The 10,572-nt window shown below is 37.6% G+C and overlaps 1 protein-coding gene across 1 annotated transcript; it reads right to left on the bottom strand.

Moving 5' to 3' along the window:
- Positions 1-5,496: 5,496 nt before the first annotated feature.
- Positions 5,497-9,502, bottom strand: prokr1b (prokineticin receptor 1b). The gene is made up of 2 exons (XM_046071426.1): positions 9,036-9,502; positions 5,497-6,202 (listed from the first exon to the last, which is right to left on the bottom strand). Exons 1-2 carry the CDS (start codon positions 9,500-9,502, stop codon positions 5,497-5,499), a joined length of 1,173 nt encoding a protein of 390 aa, XP_045927382.1.
- Positions 9,503-10,572: the final 1,070 nt, after the last annotated feature.

The following is a 10,572-nucleotide window of genomic DNA, read 5'->3' as shown; positions in this document are numbered from 1 at the left end:
CAAGTCATGCCTGACGAGCAATGCCTGAATGCCAAAGATTATCTCAGTATCATTGCCAGACATGTCAGCGCATCCATCTGCAAATACATTTTTTGAGTACTGGTGCACAGGGAAAACAATGTCCAAGAGTCATTCCAGAAATATGAAATAAACTGAAATTCAGGAGGAGTAGTATGTGAATCTTCAGCCAATTAAACACACACACACTCACACACAGGTTTGACTAAGAAAAGGTCAACAAGTTTTGACTTAGTTCAGTACTGTTTCTACAATATCCAGTATTTGTTCTTAACTCTTCATTTGGAGATTCGACCCCTATGATGTCCAAATGCCAAACAGGTGCCCAGCTAGTACTGCATGGATACTCATTTACTGTGAGTAGGGATCTTCCCCCTCCCCCTAACTTAAAATACCTTCCATAACCAGTCCCACCAGGCTCTTGCTGAGTTTAATTCAGACAATTGATCAATGAATACATGATTACACTCGTATACTTTTTTTATTTGCATGATGTCAATAAACAATTGAAATCCCAAAAATTGTGTTGAAACCACAGCACTGTTTTCTTTTACTTCAAATGTTCCTGTATTCTCTATTCCATACTGTTTTGCATTAGTTTTATGTCAATAGGATTGCTACTGCAGCCTCTTGTGTAATTTTCCCGTTTCAGGTAAGCGAAATATTAGAAAAAGTGTAATGATTACCACTTTTTACACTTCACCCAAAAATAATAATAGAGTATGGGAAAGTGTTCCATTTCATTCCAAATGTCTGTGTAAAGAACAATATGCAGCTTCTAAGCAAGTGGGAAATACAATCTTGAGGAGCAACTGTGATGTGTAAACACTTGTGTCTCCCTGAAAAAGAGCCCATTGGAGCCCGACAATATGAAGCAAAAAAGCTCAATTGCCTGTTTGCAGCGAAATATATGTGTTTGAAAATGTTGTTTATTTGTACAACCTAATAGTAGGTTCTCCAGGAAAGTAAGGTGCAGGCAGGAACCCCCCCCACCACCACCACCACCACCTCCACCTCTGCGCTAAGTGACACTTCACCCACAGGGGCCAGAGCACAGAGACTGATGATGACAATAAGCATGGACCCTGATAATGGCAAAAGAAAAATTTCCCAGCATCAAATAACCTGTAAGAAAATTAGCATAAGAGGCGACAATCTTCACAAACTGTCAACATGCTAAACAAGAAGATAATGACCAAATCCGGAAAAGCATAACGAAGCCTTGTAAAACTATATGTGTGACACACACTGTGGAGTGAGGTGGATAAGAGAAAAGGTCAGCTTATGCAATTTGAAGGTAATGTGTTCCAGAGACAATATCTTATTAAAAATGTTCCTTATTCACAGATTAATGGTGGTTAAGGAGTGTGTTAAACTGTGCATGTGAATCACAATGTGAATGACACTTGTTACCCACTGCTGTGGGTTTATCTTAAGTTGTGTATAAGCACACACAATGGAAATGTAATGATTCCCTCTGATTTTACTGCCACACCAGCAAAAAGTGGGAAGTCTGCTACAGGGGATGCTACTTAGAGTAATTTTGTCAGTTTTATCAATTTCAGTGCTTTACAGAGAGAAATATTGTACTTTTACTGCACTCTACTACACATGTGAGATTAGAGTAACTAATTTACATTCCAGAAGAAAAAAATCCCAAAGAATAATACTTTAGGTATTTTGTGATCCGTGTTTTTTTTTTTATTGTTTTGTAAATGAAACAAATGGATCAAAAATATATCTTCTTATGATCCATTTGTACACTGATGCATCCTCACCACGATATAATGTCACTTCCAATGTTGTTCACAGCATGTAGCTACATAGGGGAGCACCAATAACACAAAGCAGTACTTGCAGACATATGATGTCCAACTTTATGAAAATACCACTCAATAAAAAAATATAAATACAGGAAGACCTCTACCACCTTTTTATCAAGATGTGCTTTAAGTAATATACTGCAAGTTATTTCATCCAATGTCTCTAAAACCCAGAGTTTACCATGGCCTACAAATATTTAGTCATCAAAATCTATTTTACACAGTTTCGGTAATTGCCTAAACTCTTCTGTGTCAGACTACATGGCATCAGTTTTCACCATGTTTCACCTCAACTGTAAACTTGCTGCAACAGCCCAAGATCACACAGTGTAAAGGGGCCTTAAGGAGAGACTAGATTTATGCATTCAAAGCTTTACTGATTAAACATTAATCAAATTTGGTGTAGACACCATTTGAGGTTAATTGTTGATTATGAAGAACACCACAAATGTTAAGCAGCATCACCTCCCTGGCTTGACATTTTTCTTTATTAGCTTTCCAATTTGAGCCTGAGGTGGTGAGTAATAGCAGCAATGCCAGGAGCTGGAAGAGAGCAAGATACAGGGGTCTCTTAGGTACACACGCATGATGTCACTGTAAAGTGCAAAAGGTTGTTGTACAATGCAGCACTAATTATGAAGAGTAGGTGACACTAGTGATAAAAGGAATATCAATATGCTTCTCGTTTTTGTTTCCTAGTTTGGTCAAACCCAATATAATGTTAGAACAATAAATTATCCAGATAACATATATTGTATTTCTGCCAAGGTAACAAATTGGTAGAAGTAAATGTTTGGAATAATTTTATCTGCATCTCAAGCCAGATCTGCATCAAAGCACATGGCGTTAGATTACCAGGTATTTCTTTTATTCTTCATTCAGGTAAGTGTGAAAGTTTAGAAGAAAAAGCAAAACTCTTCTAAATGTTTTTTTAAATTGCCTTTGTGTATGACATGTGTTAGACTAAAAATCTTTCCTTTCCTTGCAGCTGAGTCCTAGGTGATTTGACCTGATTTCACAAATGACAGTCGCTGAGGTCACACAAGCCAGAAAGGTCACATGGTCATCCTTTGAGGCCTAATTGCTAAAGGGATATAATTATGGTAATTGAAGTTGCTTTGGCTGAATGCAACCAACTACATTTACTCACGTACTGTACTTAATACATCAAATAAATGTCATGAATATAAATCAACAAATAAATTGTGATATATAATCTATTATGGATTAATTACACAACAGCATATAAAGTAGTTGAAATTAGCCGTACCTTTACCAGCTGCAACATTTAAGTGATAACCACATTAATGCATCACTAATTATAATCCAGTAATCCAGATATAATATTATTCTGAGGGCCATAATGAGTACATTTACTCTTAGTACTTCAGTATGTTTAAATGTCAATACTTATGTACTGTTAATTTGGGTAGACAGGGAGGAGTATTTATACAGTATCGCCACCACCCCTTTGTTCATGGAAAGTTGTTCTAGTTTGACTCTTGACTTCCTAGTGGATTGGCAGCTTGTTCAGCATGTATTGTGCCTCCTATCCAATATGTGGGATCCTGCTAGCAGTTACATGAAAAAGGTGATTGTCTGCTTACATTAACTGGAGAAGGGCAAAGTATTTTAAGTTTTATGCAAGGCTCTTTCGCTCAACAAACAAACTCATCTACTCTTCAGGGCCTCCATTGTGCAGCTGCATGTTTACATTTTAGTTCATGTTTAAGTGGCGCTAATGCTGTCCTGCGCTATAATGTAAGTTGGCCAATCTTCCTCACTAACCTTAACCATACCATAGTTGCTGCTCACAGATACTGTAAGAAGCAAATGTTTTTTAAATTTTGCCAGTAGATATAAAATAACTTGATCATTGAACATTATGCAGGGTTTTGCAGAAATGTCCACTGTCTTTTGTCTGGAGATAGGATTCCTTCCTGGAATGCCACATGGCTCATCAGCTCCATCTCTTCTTAAACCAGTGCAAACAGGGGCAGGTGACTTGACTTTACTTCTTGGTGGATAACCTTTTGCTCCACCAACTTGGCAGCTGATCTGGACAGATGGTACCATGGCAGTGCTGAATATCTTACACCTGGATGACTCAAGATCTTTATATAGAATTTATTCTAATAAGCATAAGAAGACATGTCACTCTAGATAATAAACGATCCACTTTGTCATAATATCATACAATATTTGGGATGCTCAATACATTGTGGCTCATAAATCCCAAAGTATTTTATGACAAAAAGAAGTGGACATAAATTTGCTACTTTTATTCAGTGGCAGGCGCACACAGATATGCCAAATTCATGAACTGGGCAGGTTGTTAATACATGGGTTTTCACCTATGGGTTTCAAAATTTCAAATTTAAAAAATAGTTGAGTGTAAGTGCATAAATAAAATATAGAAATAAACTATTGCGTATTGATTCTGAGAGAATGACATAAAAACCTGAGGAATTCTGTTGTTGTATCCTGTTCTGTGGCTATGCTGGGAACTTTTCAACATTACTTATCGTCCACTGTGCATTTTTAATTTATTCACAGGAAAGATCTAAATATTCATCTGCATTATTTATAACACCCCAGAAAATCCAGGCATGTCATCTTTGTTCTTCTTCTTTATTTCAAAGGGGCAAGGACTTGTGCTTTAAAGAATCTTGCTTGTTCATTTGCCAACATGACAAGCAGATCCCACCACTCCTGATTCTCTTGATTATTTAAAACAAATGGAGGCCACAAAAACATCTGTAAGAAACCTGAAGTGTTGAAGAGGCTGTTCTTTAGCATCTCACTATTTCTATGTGCATGATGAGGTTGACGATGCTGCATGCTATGAAGTATTACGTGTTTTACAACTGACAATGAATGAGTCCATGGATGTTACAGGCAACTAACATACAAAGAAAAGAACCAAATGAAAGTATCTTAATAAATTAAATTTTTTTTTTTCTTTCTCATTGTTTATTACCATAAGCACACAGGAAATGCATTAACTTACAAAGAAAGCATGCAATGCGTTGATTCTTTTCAAGGACAAATAATCAAGATTCCTTTGTTTTAAGACATTCAAATGACCATCTCAGTACTGTACATTCCACAAAAGGACATTTCTGCTGAAAACTCCTGAATTTCCTAGTGGTAAAAAAGGAAAATGCAGTAGAAAACCAAAAAAGTATAGTTATTTGACCTTACTGAAAATGAATGCAAACAGAACAGATACAAAAAATACAAAGATAAACCTTATGTACTAAGGGTAGTCAATTACTAAGGGCAGTAGCAGCTGTTACAGTATTTATAAGTTCCATGTAATATATCTTATACAAATACCACATTTCACAACAACACAGTGTATAGTCACATAATCACAGTATGCACAATAATTACATTCTCATAATATCTCAGATAGAAGGTAGGTGTGCTGCTGACTCATAAAGTTTGAACAATAGTATGACGCCCCACAAATCAATGTACTGTTTGGGTTTGGGTTTGGCCTTTCCTTGAGCTTCATGATGCTTGAAATCTTTCCAGAATGTGATTTAAACATGACTGAAATGTCCCATGTCAAAATCATCACTGTAAACTATGTAATTTGTGTCTATCAAATCAAATCTAATTGACTGTTTTATTAGTGATTTTCTTCTCTTCACCTCAGCTGAATGCATTCAATCTCCTCCGTTACAGGCATGGAGGCGGTCCTCATATCCATCTCATCCACAGTCTTACTAGGGGCATACGTTGACCTCCAGCGCAGCAGTACAATCTTCTTCAGGTACTTCACTGTGTTGTTCTTGACACTTACAAAGCAGAAGGTATTTATCATGCTGTTGCTCATGGCAATGCACTCAATGATGTAGAAGGCAACCAGTGAGTTCTTCTGGCGGGAGATGAGTGTTGGATGGAAATCTCGCAGGATGGTGAAGCCATAGTATGGTGCCCAGCACAGGATGTACGCTGTCAAGATCCCAATCAGGACCATCACTGTCTTACGGCGACAACGCAACCTCTTCCTAATCTGCTCCGTCTGGAAACCTGGGACATTCTTGAACCAGAGCTCGCGGGAAATTTGGGCGTAACAGATTGCCATGACGATCACAGGCCCGACGAACTCCACGGCAAAAACAAACAGGAAGTAGGATCGGTAGTAGGCCTGCTGGTCCACAGGCCAGATCTGGGCGCAGAAGACTTTGTGAGTGGTGGGAGTGGTGCCGCCATGAGGGTACATGGTCTCAGAGGCAAAGTAAGCAGAGGGAATAGATATCAGAATGGGAACAATCCAGACTCCTGTTATCAGACAGTAGGCAGTTTGGTACTTCATACGAGGCCTCAGAGGATAGACTATAGCCATGTACCTGGAAAAACACAGACATGTTGTTGCATTGAGGAGGTAGGGAATAAATCCGTAATACAACCACCCTTTTTAGCAGTCTGAGTGCTGTGTGAACTCAATAGACTCGGCAAATTGCTCTCAGTCACTCATGGAAGATTAAAGTTCAATACACAGTGCTACATTATTCAGTGATCTGAATTTTTCATATTGGTAGAAGGTAATATTTTAGTGGTCACAAAGTTGGGATGCTTTTGCCACTTAAAGCACGATCTCCAATCCATCTGTAAATGTAAAATATGTAAATAGTTGCTATGAATTGATTGACAGGTCATGTAAATGCATGAACTTAAAAATGAAAGTTATTTATGTTCGTTTGCATGACTGTCTATGTTGTTTATATATAAATTGTCTTCAATTTTCGGTATTTTATTTTTAATCACAATATGTTTATAAAGACAAAATGTACCTGATAATGGGTCAACATCTTCAATGTGGTAAACCTCTTACATAATTCATACAAACAAACAAATAACTTATATTCAGTACCCCATAGAATAGTTCATCCTTTCTCTAACTGTGGCTTTCTCAAACACATTTTTAAATTTGGATTGGCAACTTCTTGAGTCAGAGCAGTACTCAAAATACTCAAACTGACAACAAAGGAAAATAAACCCTTCCACAAACACAAGATAAAGTGATTACCCAACCCTCGCTGTCTCCTTTGAATTATGTTCCTGAAATTCATGTGCAATTTAATGTATTTTCTATGGCAATGCCGGACGTTGTCTGACATGCGTGTAGCACAAGGAACATAAGGGAGTGGAGGATGCATACTGGAAACCTGGGTTTGCCAGAAGTCAGCATTTCCACTGTGAAGTTTGGAAGACTGAACTTTCTACACATGAAACAGTGGGGAAGCTTAAACTAAACAGTCATAGCTTTGGTGCATTGTTCAAAAGTGCTCATTCATGCCAAAGGGCAGGCAAAAAAATCAATGGCAATCATTTGAGGCACGCAGACTTTCATGAATGCTTACAGAACCTTGGATTTAGGCCCTTTAATATCCAAGACACATGTGCAGGCAATGAAGCAGTCAGTTCAATCAATTAGAGAGAGGAAGCTCATCTATACTCTATGTCGCTGTATGGGTAATATACAGCATATAGCACTTATGTTCTGTGTCTCTCCCAAAGCAATCATGGTCTTTAACATGGTTTATCAAGGTCTGTGACTCCAAGGGGAATTCTATGTGAATATAGGGTTCACAGTTTGATTAGTCTGAGTAGGAAAAGCACACATGTTACCTATAACATTAACAATAGCTCTGCAAGCAGTGACAGTGTGGCATGTGTGACAGAGTGACAGTGAGCAGCACGCAGAATGCTACAACCATGAAACAGCGGCTAAATGAAATCCAGCCATCATTCATTTTATTATTTACATTTCTGCTTTTCCTACTGTGACATGTCAAAATGCCTTCTGGGAAAATGGAAGATTGATCTATCCTGTTACTTCCACCAATGCTCATTGATTAAAAAATAAATAGCTGCAAAACTTTTCTATGGGTTACATTTTCTGAGGCTTCTTCCCCCTTGCTTTCTTGTGTTTCCCTACCCACACACTGAACATACTTAAAGTATACCTCAAGGTGCTTTTAAGCACAATGTTTAGCAGATGCATTTGCTGTAATGCTCACTAATACATTAGGGTTTCCATCCCTTCTCTTACTAACATTTATTGTTTTCATTTTCATTTAACCTTGAAAACAATTTTCCCCATTTAAGTAGTTTAAGTTCATCTTAAACTTAAATAAAAGCACTTCTGAGTGAGTCTTACCAATAAAAGTGCCCACATATGTTGTTTTGGAATCCATTGACAAAAAACCTATTTGTCCTTTAGTCATGAAGATGTTTATGTTTAGAGTCAATCTTACTGAATACTTTTTTTTTGTATGTAAAAATCATGATTTCCTGCCCAACATATCAGTGTTTTAACTATATTTCAGCCTGTGCCAGGGGACGACTAAATAGATAATGTATGTAGCTGGCACAGATGAATGAGGATATACAGATGGACTCTTTGTTAGAGGATATCTACCTGTTGCAACAGAGTAGCAAGGGAACTGTTTTCTGCTGAGCTTTTCAGGCTCATTAACAATCAAAAATGAATCAAAGCATGTTCCTACATTGCCTTTGAAGTACTAGTGATGGTGTGCAAAAACACAAATCTTATATTTAGATAAGATGTACATCAAGACGAATCTGAGGCCCCTAAATCTCAATTGCAGTATAGTGCCAGTTTATGCCATGAAAGGATTGCATCACTGATAAAAGTAAATATATCCACTACAGTATAAATATAACCACGACCAGTAGGGAGTAGAACCACTGTGATTAAACTTGCAGTAGTAAATATTTTACAGCTTGGTAGTAGTTCAGTCAAATTCAGTTATTTATTGTACCTTGATTGAAACCCATAAAGATAATATGTTTAAAATATGTATTTTACTATATAGCTATTTTTGTTCAGAAGAGCAAGAATGGTTCATCAGTTTGTTATTTTAATCTAAAAAGCAGTTTATGAAAAAATATGTTATAATAGAAATAGAAAGAGTCAATTTTCTGCTTTCACTTAATTTTCATTTACTGCTGTACAGCAATATTGTTACGTGTTTTTTGTTAGATTCTTTGAGTACAAGAGGGAATATTGACAGGGAAGGACATGAAAGCTTTATTGTTTCAAATCTCTGCAGACACTGCTGGAAGATTTAAGCAAGAAGCAGTGGCTTTATTAAGTGAACAAATGTGGACAGACCCACTAACAGAACTACTAGAGAAATAAAGACACAGACTCACCTGTCAACTGCAATGGCAAGCAATGCGTTTGTGGACACGTAGAGGGACACGGTCCGGAGATAGTTGACAGAGGCACACAGCACCAATCCGTGATCCCAGGAAAGCTGTTTCACCACGTAGTAGTCCACCAGGAAAGGGCAGCACACCACTGCCACAATGAAGTCTGAAATGGCCAGGTTGGCAATGAGCAGGTTGGTGAGGTTGCGGAGCTTTTTGTAGCGTGTCAGCGTGGCAATGAAGATGAAGTTCCCCAACCCGCAGACAAGCATGATGCAAACAAGCACCACGCCGATAACAATGGTGGCCACAAAGAAGGCCAGGCCCTGCGTGGTGTCTGGGATCTCATCAGGAGGGATGCCATAGTCCATATCATAGTTGTCCATGTAATGATCCAACTTGCCTGCTGGGAGACTCTCCTGCATCTCTGTGTAAGCTACTACCTTGTGGCTGATGTTTGAGTCCCCCATGTCTTAGTACACACTCTTATTTGGTTTAGAAAGACTTGTATCTGAGAACAATTTGATCCAAGAAATTAGGTTGCTTTTTGGTGCATGGTGCCAATGATTTCTGGAAACCAGCTTAATTATTAAGTTGTTTGTGTGAAGACAATAATTTGAATAGGTTGAATCTTCTTTGAAAACAGCAGCACATCTTCACCTGGAATAGAAAGTTCCCATCTGAGCATTACTCATGCAAGATCATGATTCTTGGCAACAAGATACGATCACAACAAAGTACATGAGTTTCAGGCGTAATCATGCTGGCATATGTGACATTTCTAAGATATTTTCTGATGTAAAATGTGTGTGGGTGAGGTCATTATATATCTAGCAAAGGCCTTGATGTAATTTATTAAGACATTGTTACTTTGCAGCAAGCCAACGTCACAGACGAGACTTAGCATGATGACAGGGCATTTAGTTTGCTGCACAAGTGTCCCTTAAACCCCCCTGCATGCATATGAGATAAGGCACAACTATATTATAAAACCAACTGCAAGAAAAATTAAAACATTTAACAGGATGTTATCTGATTTGTATTCATACAGTAGCACAGGGCAATAAACCTGGCTGCTTAACAAACACAGTGCAGCACTCCTATATTGGAAGAAAGACAAAAAGAGACACTGATGATTTGACCCATAATCTCAAATATCTAGGTTTTAAAATGACTTCTGTGATCTCCACTGAGGTAATTCTATGTAAAGATAAATTAGTGCTTAAGGAAATAGGCAATTGTCTATTTTTAATGCAAATAAATGAAAATCTGTGCTTTGAATTAGGGTTATGAAGTAGTTTATAAACACAAAGGTGGCTAGATTAAGATGCAGGTGGTCTTAATTGAAGTTTTAAGCACTTGTAGGTAATCACAGCCTGGAGGGGAAATCACAGACTGTGATTTTATATCAATAGAGTAATAAAAACACATCCAAAGGCAAACTTTTGTGTGAGAGAGATTCTTTTTTTGACTTTATTACAAGAAATCATCATTTCTAATGAGTCTCCACTGATAAAAACCCAGAAAAGGAAAAAAATAA

The sequence above is a fragment of the Micropterus dolomieu genome, linkage group LG15, assembly GCF_021292245.1.
Source record: "Micropterus dolomieu isolate WLL.071019.BEF.003 ecotype Adirondacks linkage group LG15, ASM2129224v1, whole genome shotgun sequence".
In the NCBI taxonomy this organism is placed as follows: domain Eukaryota; kingdom Metazoa; phylum Chordata; class Actinopteri; order Centrarchiformes; family Centrarchidae; genus Micropterus; species Micropterus dolomieu.
This window is presented reverse-complemented; position numbering and strand designations above follow the sequence as displayed.